Genomic DNA, 15,487 nt, shown 5'->3' with positions numbered 1-15,487 from the left:
TTATTGGCGAGATATCACAGGCAAACAATTGTTCCATTTACTACCATCAATAGCGCTGTGATATAAAGCTCACTTTCAAACTTATGGCACTTTTCCATTGCATGGTACGGCTCGGTACAGCTCACTTGTGGTGCTTTTCCACTGCATGGTACGGCTCGGTACGGCTCACTTTAAATAGTACCACCTCGGTTGAGGTTCCAAGCAAGCCGTACCAATACTTAAATGTGACGTGTAAACACTGCAGATCAATGATTGGTCAGAGAGAATCGTCACTACCAGCGTCATTGGATTTGAGACATGAGACACCAAACCAAATGGCAGTAGAGGAGGCGCAACTATAACTATAAGTCTATTATCCCACCCACTTTGAAGCGGTACTAAACTGCAGCGGAAAAGCAAACCGAGCCAAAGTAAAGCGAGCCGAGCCGTGCCGAGTCGTTAAAGTGCCATAAGCAGCTTTATATTGGTCAACGCTGCAAATCTGCATGACAATCTGCACAGGGACATCTTTCTCTCTCATGCAAAATTCTCAATTGGTTCCTATTGAAATGGCTGGATTCTGCCCGCAAAAAGAATCTCTGAACAACGGTAAATGCGACCACGCTTATATTCTATGGTGTGCTTACTGACGTGTCTTCCTTCGTTTATTAATTTGATCCCTTATTTAAAATGAATAATTGAAACAAATGAGATAGCATCATAGATACCCCTGGAATCAGTAGAAGAGTATGGGTTCCCAAACATCAGATCAGTGGGGCGCTGGGGCACCAGCAGGGGAGATGGGTCGTCTTGAGGGTACGGCATTGGGTACTGCAAGAAAACTGACTGCACATCCAGATTGCCACTCTTCTTTCCCTGTTCTTCTTCCCTGCTGACACTCCTTTGCAACTCCTGATGGGACACAGGAAACATCACGGCTGTTAGGTTTTGGTTGGTTTCAAGAACAATGGCTGAAATCAATAGCTAATTACCTGATCTAATTGAAACTTGAATGCAAATTAAAAGCTAAACTGGGTGAATTTGGCCTAAAAGTGACAAAGCTAAAAGCAAAGTCTAATTTAAGGCCAGGCATGATGTATTGACAATAATTCAGTCAGGTCCCATTTTTCCATCCTTCTTCCCTCTATCTTTGAGTCCAGACAATACATCACTCACCACAGTGAGCAGCGGCAGCGGCGTTGAGCAACTCGCCACCCTCACACAAACAGTTTAATTAGGCCCTTCATTAAAACTCCTCTGCCTGTTCAAAGGGAGGCAGAGCACTGCCTTTTATTGAAGTCTTCGGCAGGCGCCAATTTCATTTAGTCTGAACCTCAAATTGGGTCATTTTGCTTCTCGAACGTCGAGTTTTGTGTTGTACCTCGACTACGAGTCCCTCTCTGTGGTCCAGGGTAATTGAATGGAAAATAAGGACTCACTTGCACTGCTGGCCCAATTAGAGAGATATGTTAAACCCAAACCAGATCCTGAGAATAAAACAACAAGCAAGCAAAACAACTGCATTTTTAGATTGGCAGAGAGACCTGCGGAAAATGAAAACGAAAGCACGCACCCCCTCCAGTTTCTCTTTTTCTTTGGTCAACGCAAAAAGGCTGTCCTTCAGCTCCTTGAGTTCTCGGCCCTTCTCTGCCACCTGGCTCTGGAATGAGAAAAAGTTATTATTGAGATTAATTTGCTAAAAACCTTGATTTTAGAATAGTCACATATTAACAGTTAATATGTGAGAAATAATGTACAGTCTGCCGGTCATTATAAACCCAGACTGTAATCACTGAGGGGGGGACAAGTCCCCTCCAATAATCAGATATGGCCAAATTGCCCCCTCTACCAATGTGTGATATTCATGATGCTGCTCTGCTGTACTCCATTATACACCGCTCTGTGTTGTTAGGATGACAAAAACAGCACTCGTTAATGTCAAAATGTTTGAGATGGCCAATCAAATCAAAGACGGGCTTTACTCTTGCTAGATATTCCAGCACATAGTAGCTTCAGTTTTTACAGTGAAAGAGTATCAGAAGAAGCTAAACATTTAATATTTGACAACTGTGTTACGATACAAATGTTAAATGATCAAAATTATAAGTGATGCAACTATTCAGCTTTTTGTCAATTTTCACTCTTTTGAATTGAAAATATATCATTTATGTGATTCATGTAAATCGTAATTTAATTTGACGAGACAAGAAACAATAACGAAGTAATATTATTTGCAAATAGTTCAAATGTAAGGAGCCCCGGACATGACATGCAGGAAAAAAAGAATAGCAGGCTAAATCGTGCGCACGATTTACTAATTCGTTCCCTCGATTTACTAAAACGTGCACACGATTTACTATTTCGTTCCCTCGATTTATAAATCATGTGCATGATTTATAAATTGAGTGAACGAAATAGTAAATCGTGTGCACGATTTAGTAAATCGAGGGAACGAATTAGTAAATCGTGCGCACGAATTAGTAAATCGAGGGAACGAATTAGTAAATCGTGCGCACGATTAAATTTTTTTTCTTGCATGTCATGTGCGGGGCTCCGTACAAATCAATTACTTTATAATAAATTCAAAAAATATATATTTTACTTTTTTCTTTATTGCCTTAAATCACTTTAAATGCTTTAATTATATAATTAAAAAAAAAAAAAAAATTTAATTAAAGTCGCCACAAAATCAAAATGGACAATTCTTATTTAATTTGGGGAATATTACAGTATTTATCATCAATTATTTATCCGTGCACATTGTTTTTTTTTTTAAATTCATGTGCCCTCCTAATCTTTAATCAAAATAACTCCCTCCCTCTTGCAGCGACATCTCTTCTCTTCTCTGATGATGTTTCTGTCGGTGCGAGGGCGGGACAACCTGTCACTCACATGACATCACAGCATTAGCAAACCACAACCATCCAATCAATTCCCCATGGACAAAATCAAGTCCCATCCTACATTTTTTCTTTTTCAAGAAGCTGTTTCACTCGGATATCACAATCAGGAAGAAAAGACTGTCACATCTTTCACTTCATCCCGACTTTAAATAAAAAGGACTTTTACATTTGTGACCCTCCCCCAATAACATTGGGTCCCTCCCAATGTTAAAGACATGGTTATGGGCTTGCAGAAAGGAATGCACCTCAAGGGTTTAATTTTCAATAACAGCCAATAATTGCTGACTGTTCAATAACCTGATTATTGCAGGAATGCAGGAATAAATAAATACATGAATTTGAGTTTAAATTATTTTCAGTCAAACATACAGTTAGTTTATTACATTAAAACATCTTCCTGCCTGACCAAATAGAATGAACTATTCCAGAGCCATATGACATCTATTCACTAAAAATGTGAGAAATAAAATTAAAAAAAATAAAATGGTCTTGAAAATGATTTCTGATTGCAACTGATATGCATGCAACAAGATGGCTTCTCACTACTCATTTACATGTGTCTTTGCATGGCTCCATGTGAGTCACGCGGAGAAAAAGTCAACTTAGCCTGAAGTCTACCACTGATCTGCACATGACCTTACTACTTAAACAGAACTGAGTCCCTCGCTCTGTCTCCTGCTGCGCAGGGAGGCAGCCAGCAGATGCATTATCCTGTCTTGATCCCAGGACTCCCAACTGTCCTTCCTCCACTGTCTCCATGTCTCATGTAAACAGCAGTAAAAGTCAGTCTCCTCAGTGACACACTCATAAACCAGCACTGTCAGTATATTTGTGCTAATGCAACGATACCGGGCTTGACTCAGAGCAGCCGTAAACAGTGTGGAGGAGAAACGGTACTAAGGTCGTCCTGGATCTCTTATCAGAACATCTGAAGGTCTGCTTATCTGTGATCACATTTCCCCCTGATCTGGGTCATTTTGTTCTAAACCGTACAAAAGAGAAAGAAAAACAGCACAGCTTCCCTTTGTTAAGATCTTAGACACTGAATATTGCTTTAGATACTTCCTATAGCGGAAAGAAAATACACTGTGATACTAGGAGAAGTAGAGATAAAGGCGGCCTCAACAAGAAAAAATTAAGCATGTAAATGCTTGAATCCAACTATTTTCTCAATCGGATTTGAAAATACCTTGCACACCAGCTATAGGTGGAGGGAAGAGAGTCATAGAGCCAATTCAATGGATGGGGATTATTAGAAGGCCATAATTGATAAGGGCCAATGGAGGGAATTTGGCCAGGATACTGGGGTTACACCCCTATTCTTTTATGAGAAATGCCATAGGATTTTTAGGGTGCGTTCACACTTGGCATGTTTGGTTCGATTAAAATGAACCCTGGTGCGATTGCTCTGTTAGTGCGGTTCATTTGAGCATGTGTGAACGCTGCCATCCGAACCCTGGTGTGCACCAAACAAGCGGACCGAGACCGCTGAAAAGATGGGTCTCAGTCCGCTTCCAAATGAACTCTGGTGTGGTTCGAATGATATATGAACGCAACACGGACCAAAGACATGTAAACAAACCAAAAACAGAAAGATGAGACCCCAAAAAGGACAGAATCCTCACACGTATCTTTTTTTTCTCGTCATAGTCACGAGTTTGCCTATCACAGGTATCAGACGCGCGTCTCCACGCAGCAGATCGTTTGTGTGTGTGACGGATGGATTCCCGGCGCTGTTTTGACTCCTTTACACATTATAAGCTCTTCACGAGTTCCCAGCTGGCCAAAATACCATCATATGTGGGCTACGCACACACAACGTTCGCATTTACCTCAGCACACAGCATTGTTTTGGAAGTTCGGTAAGTTCCGGCTCAAAATAGGCAATACGTAATAAAATCCCACCAATCAGGTTGTGAATGTATCCCTATGCCTTTAGGTTCAGTATCTTTTGGTTCGGTGATAAAATTGCCAATCTGAACGCTAATCGGACCAGGACTAAAATGTTTTTTTTACTTTATTGGTCCAGACCAAACGAACCGAACTACAAGTGTGAATGCACCCTTAATGACCACAGGGAGTCAGAACCTCGGTTTAATGTCTCATCCGAAGGACGGTGCTTTTTACAGTATAGTGTCCTCGTCACTATACTGGGGCATTAGCCCCCAAAGACAACAGGGTGAGCACCCCCTGCTGGCCTCACTAACACCTCTTCCAGCAGCAACCTGGTTTTTCCAGGAGGTCTCCCATCCAGGTACTGACCAGGCTCAACCCTGCTTAACCCACCTTTGGGATGAATTAGAGCGGAGACTGCGAGCCAGGCCTTCTCGCCAATATCACAAATGCGCTTTTAGAAGAATAGTCAAAAATTCCCATAAACACTCCTAAAACTTGTGGAAAGCCTTCCCAAAAGAGTTGAGGTTATAGCTTATATAGATCCATCAGGAAAAGCCACTCGCTTTTCTTTTTTGTGTGCAGGAGCCCTTCGCTGGAGATGAGATCCATGATTTATTAGGCTATCGATTTCATTTTTATTTTTTATTTAAAGTTATCACGTTTATTTTTCCAATTCACAGGTCACAATTTAAAGCCAAACTCAGAAATAACTTGTATCCATCAGGCAGGCGATAATATAAAGTATAACTAAAAAAATAAATGAAAGTAATGGAGCAGCAGCCAAATCAGTCAGCAGGACACCGGGATTTTTCCTGACTGACTGAGGGGCAGCAGGCTGTGCACACGTCAATGCTGTTTACACTCGGGTCCAGTCGGGTTCGAAAATAGGGTAAATGCCATCAGGTCGGGTCAGACTCGGGTCTAATTTTATGGGGTCTGTCTCGGGTCGGGTCTTTTTTAAAAAAAAAAAAATTTATGCACGTCGGGTTCAGGTAAGAAGTGATTCGGGTCGATTTGGGTACAGATTTTAGGACCCGAGAAGACCTCTACTGAGCATGCCTTTAAGTATTGTTCCGAATACAAGTAAATGAATATGTGAATCGGATTGCAACATTTAGGGTTCCTATAAACAGAAATTTCAGAATCTGAAATCGAAAAATACGTTGAACAACGGTAAATGTTAACGCACCTTTAGAACTGATGGAATCTGGCTGAGCAGTAGTCATCTGGTTGTCATCTGTCTTTAATAACATTAAGTCTAAAAGCGTGAATTTCTGAGTCTTGTAGCTTCCAGACTTAATGTTATCTGTGTTTTTGTATAACATACTAGCATGTTAATCCCAAATGTCCTCTAGTATAGTAAAGAATTAATCTCTGGACCAGTAGGTGACGCTGACCTTGTAGCGATCCTCCTCAGCAGCCAGCTGCATTCGCAGGCCCTCGTTGGTTTTCATTTGCTCCTTTAGCTTCACCTCCATTTTTGTGAGTTCATCGGTTATCATGCTGCACCGCTCTCTCTCCTCCTGCAAGGGAGTATGCTAAGTACTTTTGTATATCAAGCAGATCCAGTATGTCAGAGACAGAAAAGAAAAAAAGAAGAACTTACACTAAGCATCTGCTTGCATTTCCTGTATTTGTCATTTTTGTCTGGCTCCTTGCTTGCACTTTTCAGCCTGCCCTGAATGATGGCATCTAGCACAGAATCTGAAGTACCTGGGCTTCCTGTTAGCAGTCCAGAGAACACAAAAGCATGTCCATACAATGTCCCCAGACATTTTAAAAACATGGAAGTTGTAGTTTGTCTTGCTTAAAATAAACTTACCTGGTGCAGATGCCTCTGGACTGGCAGACAAAGGACCAGCTGCTGGTTCAGACCCTGGGCTTCTCTTCACCTGAGTAAATCACAAAGGTTGGCCTATTTTAAAAACACAAGACTCTGCAGGTGGTATAGCTATATAATTGCAAAGTGAGGGTTTACTCACTCCTTGCTGTTCAGTGAGCTTGGCCACTTGTTTCTGGAACTTCTGGCATTCCTTATATTTGTCTTTATAGTGTTCAGCAGCCATCTGCAGCCTGAGCCGTAAATCTTCAACTTCTCTCTGCAGTTCAACAACAGCTAACCCTTCTGTCTCCTTATACTGGTGAGGGAAAGAAGAATTATTCAGTTACACCATGAAAACCAAAACTGTTCCTAACATTTATTAGTTATAAATGGTACACACAATATGCAATCTAGGGTAAAGAGTAGACTTATTTCCGGAAACCTGCGGGCTATTTTGACTAAGGCGTACTGGATTCAGATGATTATTTAAAGTGTAATTGTGGCCTGGTAAATAGGCTTTATGTCGAACATCAAATGAAAAACAGGTCTCATTGTATCCGCTTGTCGGAGAAAGTGTTAACAGCAGTACGAACCGACAGTACTATCAATGGACTTTTAAGGTGCTTCTTTTTATTGTTGGATTTTTATTCAATTTAAATACCTAAATGTTAGTGAGACGAAGAAAAATAAAATCTTTTAGATATCAATCGGCATATGCGATGGACATGCTCATCTTTGCTCACACCTTTAAAGGTATCCTGAGTAAAACGGCTCTATATTTAACGAAGCACATACAAAAGACCTGAACCTGTTTTACAGAATACAGAAGTTTGTTTCACATAACCCTCATTTTACCACAAACATGATAAAACAGTCAAACAGGTGGGCATCTCTTTACCGCCTCCTGCTGGGTTGAGTTTTTCATCTCCTCCAGCTGCTTTTCCAGGCGGCTGCACTCAGCCAAGGCCTCCGTCTGTCCCTTCTTAAATGACTCGGCCTCCAGGCGGATACGGTACAGGTCGGCCATGCTTCTGTCACGGGCATTGGAGGAGTCACGCAGCTCAGCTTTTAGCATGTTTGCCTGCTGCTGGGTAGCCTGCAACTGCTCCTCTTTCTGCCTGAGCTGCTCCCTAAGAGCCTTACTTTCCCCCTGACAAACACAAAAATAACACTCGTGTGAATACAAACCTAAACAAATATGCACACATTTCCGTATATATCTATTGCTAATGAAGCTAACAGCAAACAAATACAGCCCTAATCTGTTTTGCATACTGTTATGTTTTCTGAATATTGTCCTTTTTGCCAATTTTATTGATATGTACAAGAAATTATCAAGAAAAGAGGTGGAAACACAATCATTAAGCCAAATCTGAAGTCATTCACATGAGCACAATGGCTGAACGCGTTAACAACTAGTCCCCAGCTCCGACCATAACAATGCTTTTAACGGAGCAATATCCCTACAATATAGACTGCTGCAGAGATGATTATTTTTGTAGGCAAATCTGGAAGTTGGCATCACCCTGGTTCCTGGTCCCTGACAAAAAGCCAATAGGATTTTTCCACTGGCTTTTGGATTATTGTAGAAAATAAGTCTGTGATCATTAAAAGTTTGATTCTTACATGTTTTCTTCATAAAGATAATCTTCACAAATTGAAATGAACAACTTTTATGAATTTTAAAGTCTAATACAATTGCCAGAGGTAACTAAAGTTAGGCTATAAACAAACTACACCATGGACGCATTCAACGTCACCACCACAAAGTTTCTGACAGCTCTTTCCATTAAAATCTACAAGTTTGAAAGTCTGAGTTGAATAGTTTGTCCGAGTACAAACACAATGATGGATTATGTGAACAGATGAGTTTTCCTGTTCACCCATTCATCCCATTTAGCCACTTGTTAGCAAGAACTATTTCAAGACACGTAAAAGCTTAAAAAATCATGAGTGGAGTACTGATGCATTTTATGTTGTAGAATAAAACACGAAAATAAGCTTAAGCTTGTTTTAAGCACAGACCTTATTTCAGGGATTTAACCAAAAACCCAATAACTTTGGGACAATGGAACCTGAAGTGGAAAAATTAACTAATTTCCGGGTTTTAGGGATTCATTCCTGCAGCACTCTATACGAAATGTAGGTTAAGCAGAAGCTTTTTGTGTGTGTACCGAGGGTGAACTGTTGGCCAGTAGCTGGCGGTGCTGTTTTTCTTTCTCTGCCAGGCAGGATTTGACTCTAGTGAGTTCCTCCTTCAGCTGAGCAATGGTGTTCTCCTTATTCACATCCACTGATTTCAGCATCTGCAGCTCAGCACTTAGCTTAGTGTTCTCAAGCTCCCGATTCTTCAGGTGAATCTGTGCCAAACACACACAGATACTTTATTCAAGTAGACTGTTTGACTTTCTCTTTGCACATCTGCTGTGCAACAACCTGGGCACATGGCACATAAAACTAGTAGTGTGCCAAAGCCAGTCCAGATCCTAGACGAGCTCCCAATTATCCACACAATCTCTAGAATGAGGTGTATTTCCGCCTGGTGAGGAAGTTTGAGCTAGACCTAATTATAATGCAGCAGTAAGAGAGCAGCGGCTCTGCTCCACCCCCACCCTTCTCTGTCTCTGCCTCAGGCAGCTGCTGTGAAGTGAGGGCCGGCTGTGTTTCCGTGGCTACAGCCCAGCGTTAACGCCCAGTTCCTGTCCCCGCCACAAGAAAGTGGGGATAGAGGGTGAGACAAAGTGAGTGATGGAGAGTGAGAATTACAAAGTGTAAGTCAGAGTAATTAGGAAAAGGATGAGGGCCCGTATTACACTTCTCCATGAATAAATGCACAAGCCTTTTCAAAACAACAGCTCAAAAAATTTTTGTTTGTTGGTTTTAGATAAATGAAATAGATTAGGGATAAAAAAAGAGAGATAAAGAGGGCATGACGCATGGTATAAAAACACCAAGAAATTATACTCGGGCACAGATAGGTGTCACTTTTATTATTGAAAAGTCAAAGTATTAAACCAAACAATACCCAAGTAAGGACAAGTTTCCACATGTATTTGCATTTGAGTATTCAAAAGCTTTTATGTAAAGCAATTTGCAATTGTATTTTTTTAGCCTGAAATTGTTAATATATTATCAATAAATAGAAAGAGAAACAGGTTTTATAGTTTGACGTATAAGTCAGATAAGATGTTATATAAGTAAGGAATAATCCACAGCCAGCTGTGCATTAAACGATTTTAATGCATGACATGGAGGCAAAGAACAGCCCGACGCAAAGTGCATTCAAATCGTTTAATGCACAGCTAGCCATGGATTATCCCACTTATACCAAGGGTCATTTGCCAGCATTAACAACTTAAAGCTGTTATTGATGTTTGCAGTGCAATATTTGACCAGAAGGGTAGTTATGGCTCATTAGATCTATTCTGCACGCTTTGAATCAGACACAGAGATAAAGTAGTGGGTAAGATTAAACTTATTTAAATTAGTGAATTATAGCATTTATTTGAAATCATTAGCGAGACAGAGAGAGAGAGAGAGCGAGAGAGAGAGATGAGAGATGCATGTGTGAATTACCTGCATCTGTTCAGCATCTCTCTCAATTAACAACGAAGCTTTGAGTTTAATTACTTCAAAACCAGCGATGTTACCCCCTCAATGCTGAGAAAAATAATGTAGCGAATCAGTAGCAAAGCTAGTTTATTAATAAAAGTCACGAGGCAGCATTCTGTGCTCTTGAATGTTTCTGTGTGTGCGCAGTGCTATCTCAGAGTGACGTATGCATGTGTGTGCTTCAATGAAAACAGCGCGAGAGACGTATGCGTGTGTGTGCTTCAATGAAAACAGTGCATTAATATAGAAAAGTGATAAAACTGACTTGGAACTACCTGTGCATTAAACATTTTTTTTGCACACCTTCCAGTTATTCAGAATAGAGTATTCAGACAGACCATGGTATAATGAAAAAAAAAAAAAAAAAAAAAACATTTTATAAAAATTACCTGTCAAGTTCATAAATTTATGCTTATGAGAGTCAATTATATATTATGTATTAGGTATGTTATCATCACTGAAAATAGTACCATGTACTATTATGTACTACCGTGTGTATGTTACTTTTTGAAAGACATTGATGTTGTGATATTCAAATGATGTGTATTTGAAGACAGATGGATCATAAGGTAATAATTATTTATTTATTAGCCGGCAAGCATTCAGTGAAGTGATTGATCCCCTAGTGTGTTTCTAGTGTCGATGTTTCTAGTTCTAATATTCCAGCTGACAGTTTTTGACGGATATGATCATGTGCGTAAGGGGTGAACTGTTTGATTTTTTTGGGTAATTATATTATGTTCTGGAGACAAATTTCTTAAAATAGTTTGTGCTGGAGACAAATTTCTTAAAATAATACTTAAGTATAGTAATTAAGTGCAATTACTCAGGTACTTTACATAGAAAGCATGTACTCCATTTCTTGCTCCTGGGAAACCAACAGGGACATGTGTGAGGTAGTGAGCAAGTGGCATTACCTTATAGAGCTCCTTCTCATCTTTCTCATTCTTCAGCTGACACTCAAGAGCCTCTTTCTCCTGGGTCAGCTTCTTCACTCGATCCTTCAGGCTGTCAAATCAAAGCCATTATCAATCATTCAGCCACACAACATAAATTTCTCAAATCCAGCAGTGGATCTTCTAAAGATATGAATCTAACAAATGTGTAATGGCATCTTCTAATCTTATGATCCTATGTAAAACAGTTACATGGTTTGTTATAAGGATGTCAAACGTACTGGTACTTCGATACCAAAGTCGATACTAACATGTAACAATACCAGTTTTTCTACAGTATGACTAGTACCAGTAGTTGTTGCTAACTGTTTACTTGGAAAAATTTCACTGAGAAATATTTGAAGGCTACATGCCTTTGTTTTGATTTAATCTGTTAAATCAAATGTTTAAGAGTTTTTTTTAGGCGAGAATGTAGTTGTTTAGACATGAATTATGTGACTTATATTTAATCATAGCGCCTATTTTACAATTTGTTAAGACGTTTTCGGAGATGCGATCTCCAGGCCGTTAACGGCCGTTCAGGAGTCGTATAAACGACGAGAACAGCTTCATCTCGGCCAGTGCTTCGGGGATTTGCTGCTGGCTCTTACAGTGGTTAAACATGAGACACAATTCATTTTTGGTACATAAAACGGGCAATCTTTAGTCTTATTAATCTATTACTTGTTCCAGAGCAAGTCGAATTGTGCTATGTTAAGTTTGATAATGTAATATTAAGGCTATATTTACTTCCTCCAGATAGCATAGCATATTGGCTACAACTAGACGGTAAATATCAGACGAAGACTGTTCTCCGCTTTTCAAATACATAAAACATTAGCCTTTATACATATAGTGTTTCTTGAGCAAAGAAAACGCTTTACTTTTTTTTTTTTTTTTTTCAAACATCAGCTCTTTATTTACCTTTGCATTGCAAAGAAGCAGAGATCTCCTAACTTGCGTGCAGCACTTCATTCACGATAGAGGTGGGGCGGATTTGTAAGGTTTGACTGACAGTTTGAGGACACAATGGAGTTACTAGGTTTTGTCACAAGCTCTTTAAAATCCTTTTCATTCGTTAAATATTTGTAAAGCACACATACAGGCATAAAGGGTGACCAATAGCATTGTTTTTTAAAAAACAAAAATGAGGAAATATAGAGATACGAGCCGGTTTCCGCCTGAACACCGACAATATTTTCTTAACTGTGTATCTTTTATTTTATTTATTTATTTTTCGGCATTTGGTAATTATCCACAGCACATTTGACAACCTGTCACTAGTGCTTTTGTACGTTTGACTGAACTGTACAATTGTGTTTATTTCCTACTGTCATTTATAATGGCTATTGTTGTTTTTTTGACGTTCAATAAATAGTGCAAAATATGGATTGAGTGAAAGTTACATTAATACGCCATTAGATGGAAGCAAAACTTTACGAGTAAATGAGACTTATTCAATAAGTCAGTCGCAAGAGACTTTTAAATTGAAAGGAACTTTTGCTGTATGTTATGGAAAACTTCCTTAGCTGTAAAAATGACAAATAAGTTACAAAGATCGCTTTCCTCAGCGGACATTCAAACGGACTTTTATAATGGATATAATATTATGGACATCGACTTTTCAGAATTAGTAACGGAGGCTTGGTCCAACTGTCAACTTGAGATTTGAATCCGTGGCGGAAGGAAGTAGTGCTGCACAAAAGAGGGTTTTAAAGACACTCCGTTGTTATTTCTTATTTATTTACACACTCGTGCCGTCGAACTGTTGTATAAATGCAATATCACACTCGTAGCCGTGCGATATGGCTGTATATCAGCACACTGTGATTACCTGCGGCCTCGTGCCTACAGACGAATCACAGCCGTGCTGATATACAGCCATATTGCACGGCTACTCGTGTGATATTGCTCATTTTTTAAATGAAGATGTGGACCAATAGTATAATTAACTTCCACAAAATGCAAGTAGTGACAACTGCATTTACAAAAATTCTGCGCAGTATGTGAACTGAGCAACTAGTTATTCATGACTAGACGCCAGAACGTTCGTGTCCATGGTGTCAATCATTTCAGTTTTGTGAGTGAGTCGTGTTCCATACACACATGGAAAGATTATTTAGGGGACTCACTCCAGCATTTAAATGTGGTTGTCATTCATAAAACTTTACAGTGTGTACGTGGCCATTGAGAATGACGAAACTGGAATTGACTATGGAAATGTTAATATCATGATAACCCTAGTTTGTTAATGTAATCAAAGAGATTGCTATAGTTTTCTCTGAATAGCTGATTGTAGCTACTTCAATATAGTTAAAAAAAAAAAAAAAAGCACCAGTCTAGTTCAGTCTCCTTCTGCAGGCCTTTCTGGGTGACTCCGATCAGATCCTCCTCCAACTGCAACAGTCGTGCTGTACTCTCCTCCATTCTCCTTTTCACCTCCTCTCTCTCCTCCTGCAAGCTCTGGGCAGACAACTGCAACTCCTGTGTACACATACAAACACGCATGAGCCATTTATAGTTATTTTCTTTGTCATAAGTATGTTGTCTGTCCAGCTGCTGCAGATGGGAGTTATTGCAGAATACACTGTTGGCTCTTGAGTTATGTTTGTGTGTGGTCTCTGAGAATCTGCAAACATGACTAATGGGAAAGCAGGTCTCCAAATCCCACTCCAGTCTCTTCTGCAGTTCCATTTCATGTGCAGAATTTTTAGAATTATTTTAGCAGCACATAAAACAACATATAAAAGTGCGGTCATAAAATTAACAGCCAGAAATGGGTGTGCTTGTTTTCATCTTTAAACCAGCTCTGCCTCAGAGGTGATACATTTATACTTTATGAAAATTGCCACTTAAAAAGCAACAAATGGTGCTGATGATTGTCATGTCTGTAAAGATGTAAATTATTATTATTATATTTTATATATTTTTTCTGTAAAGAGTCTGAAGAGAGACTCTCACTAGGTGGTGCTGACAGCCTGTGAACTTTATATTCTAAAACCATTTAGATGTAAACTGTATATGACATATAAAAGAAAAATTGCAGACTTTTTTTGCACAGTTCATGTCATATGTAAGAGGGAAAATACTGTAAATATATAAAAACATCCTATCTTTTACCACTTCAATAAAACAGGGGAAAAGCATTAATATTTGCACAATATTTCTATAATATTATGAGGTCAAGTCAGGACAAAAAGCACTGGGGAAGGAAAAAAAAAAAAACATTTCCTCTTTTTAACTCATGACATTTTGGTTCTCTCTCTCCCATCTCACCTGCACATCTTTCCTGAGCTGAGCGCTGCTCTCTCGCTCCTGCTCATATTCTTTCTGTAGTCTGTTCTTCTCATCAATCAGTTCATCTCTCTCTTTCTGAAATTGGTCCAGGTTTTCCAAAAGCTCCTTTTTTTCCTGTCGAATTTGTTCCATCTTTTGCTGGAAAAAAAAAAGTGACAACCCTAGCATGTGAAAACTGGCCAGAAATCTATCATTTTGAATTGAGTAGTTTGAGTTGAGCAGTTTGAATTGAGAGTAAACAAATCTCCTCACCTCCAGGTAACTGGCCTTAGTGGTGACCACCAGAATATCGGATCCTCCTTCATCCTCCACTGTCAGCAGTTCCTCCTCTGTGGGGCTGTTGGCACGGAACTGGAATGGAGTGCTGGCCCCGCGGATCTCTCCCTTATGTGTCACATAGCAGAACTGGTAGAACTCGCCATCATCATTTGGCACATAGTAACCTGCAAAATACCCCAGAATCAAGCAGAGGCTTAGATAACGGCCCTATCGTTAAAGTAGGAAGGCATTACAACAAACCCATTTGTCTTTCCCATAAGTATTAAAGCAAATGACTCTAATGAACGATAGCTAAGACTAATGAACATAGCCTGAAGTCCATCATTTACATTATAACTTTACAGTTCCACTGCAGTTTTATGATAGACTTGTGTCCATTCGGTTTAATGGTATTTGTTTCTTAATTGCTGTAAGGAATCCGGACTCATGCCACAAAAACCCTGTAATTCCTCACAAAGATTCCAGTATGTGACCTGAACCACTCCAGTAAAACTGGCCCATCAACACTTCAGCCTTCTAATAGGAGGCCTCAGTGTTTCCTATTTTATTGCATCCGTCACTACATACCCTGAACGCACCTTTGAGGGGCCATCTCTCTGGCACGACATTCATCGAAGAAATGGTTGCATAAAACCCCATTTTTGACAATGTTATTTTACCTTGAAAGACCACAGATCTGTTGATTGCGGTTCCCTCGGTGTAGCTGTCTGGAAGAGGTGACCACAGGAAAGTGTAGTAGTCACGAGCGGTGCTCCAGCCAACCT

At 39.7% G+C, this 15,487-nt stretch overlaps 1 protein-coding gene across 2 annotated transcripts in view; it reads right to left on the bottom strand.

Moving 5' to 3' along the window:
- The window catches only part of tax1bp1b (Tax1 (human T-cell leukemia virus type I) binding protein 1b), a 37,603-nt gene that overhangs the window by 4,507 nt on the left and 17,609 nt on the right, over window positions 1–15,487 (bottom strand). The window contains exons 3-15 of one of the 2 annotated variants that reach the window (XM_051866068.1): window positions 15,383–15,485; window positions 14,697–14,887; window positions 14,424–14,582; window positions 13,483–13,631; window positions 11,130–11,220; window positions 8,775–8,960; window positions 7,499–7,750; window positions 6,761–6,916; window positions 6,601–6,670; window positions 6,385–6,500; window positions 6,176–6,301; window positions 1,553–1,639; window positions 708–891 (exon numbers count right to left, since the gene is read on the bottom strand). In XM_051866068.1, coding sequence (XP_051722028.1) covers window positions 708–891; window positions 1,553–1,639; window positions 6,176–6,301; window positions 6,385–6,500; window positions 6,601–6,670; window positions 6,761–6,916; window positions 7,499–7,750; window positions 8,775–8,960; window positions 11,130–11,220; window positions 13,483–13,631; window positions 14,424–14,582; window positions 14,697–14,887; window positions 15,383–15,485 — 1,870 coding nt within the window. The remainder of the gene's footprint in view (window positions 1–707; window positions 892–1,552; window positions 1,640–6,175; window positions 6,302–6,384; window positions 6,501–6,600; window positions 6,671–6,760; window positions 6,917–7,498; window positions 7,751–8,774; window positions 8,961–11,129; window positions 11,221–13,482; window positions 13,632–14,423; window positions 14,583–14,696; window positions 14,888–15,382; window positions 15,486–15,487) is intronic. The other variant, XM_051866069.1, reaches the window with a different exon arrangement.

The sequence above is a fragment of the Ctenopharyngodon idella genome, chromosome 16 (assembly GCF_019924925.1).
Source record: "Ctenopharyngodon idella isolate HZGC_01 chromosome 16, HZGC01, whole genome shotgun sequence".
NCBI lineage: Eukaryota > Metazoa > Chordata > Actinopteri > Cypriniformes > Xenocyprididae > Ctenopharyngodon > Ctenopharyngodon idella.
Note: the sequence above shows the minus strand (reverse complement) of the source record. Positions and strands in the feature narration are given on the sequence as shown.